The sequence below is a fragment of the Cryphonectria parasitica genome (assembly GCF_011745365.1).
Source record: "Cryphonectria parasitica EP155 unplaced genomic scaffold M406scaffold_2, whole genome shotgun sequence".
Lineage (NCBI taxonomy): Eukaryota > Fungi > Ascomycota > Sordariomycetes > Diaporthales > Cryphonectriaceae > Cryphonectria > Cryphonectria parasitica.
Genome location: NW_024468910.1, coordinates 840740 through 841490, shown reverse-complemented (window position 1 = coordinate 841490; position 751 = coordinate 840740). Strand labels below are relative to the sequence as shown.

Sequence of the window (751 nt, the reverse complement as noted above, 5' to 3'; positions counted from 1 at the left end):
ATGTTAAGCAGAATCAGCAGATTCCGTATTTGCAAATCTTCTTCCGTTCCAAAGAGTACTCAAGACCGAGATCTCTTGATTTTCCGTCTTTTGGAAAATTTTATCGAGATGCCTGTTTGTTCCTATTGTGAGGAGCGTAGTTTCAGGTTCTGCAAGATGTCTTCTGGAGACTCTTCTCGTTGTATCGAATGCATTCGACTGGGCTGCTCCAAGTGCGATGTTATAAGCTCTTCTTCCGAGGAGCTTTGCAATATTGCTATCTAATATCAAAAATTGGAGAACGAGATCGAGAAGAGGGAGATTGAGCTTCTCTGTCTGCGCTAATAGAAGCGAATGTAGTCTGAGAAGATGAAATGTGCTCTGCATTGTGGTATTACTTGTGTGGAGGAACTGGATCGTATAGAGGCTGAGGAAGCTAAGGCTGAGAGGATGCGTATTGCTGCTAAAGCACAGGCTATAGCGGCTGAGAAATCTGCTACTGTAGCTGAGGATTCTTCTTTTGAGGGTTTTGACTGGAATTCCGTGGATGTGAGGAATGCAGTGATGGATTGGTTGAGTTTCCTGAAGAGCGAGGTTTCTGAGGCTCCTGAACCTCGGTCCGGGGCGGAGCGATCATCTTAGGTGCTGGCTTTCTTTCTTTTCCAATACTCAGCTACCTTTTCCTGAGCATTTTTAACGTTTTTCCGTGATTCTCATGAATTTTCGCTCGCTGAGTAATCTTTTCACTTGATAAGGTATTCCCTTGTATTAT

General features: G+C 43.8%; 1 protein-coding gene across 1 annotated transcript; it reads left to right on the top strand.

Moving 5' to 3' along the window:
• Positions 1-264, top strand: M406DRAFT_249263 (uncharacterized protein; the record flags this gene model as incomplete). Its single annotated transcript, XM_040916598.1, has 1 exon — positions 1-264. The coding sequence occupies one exon, from the start codon at positions 1-3 to the stop codon at positions 262-264; it is 264 nt and encodes an 87-aa protein (XP_040779276.1).
• Between the last annotated feature and the right edge of the window lie 487 nt (positions 265-751).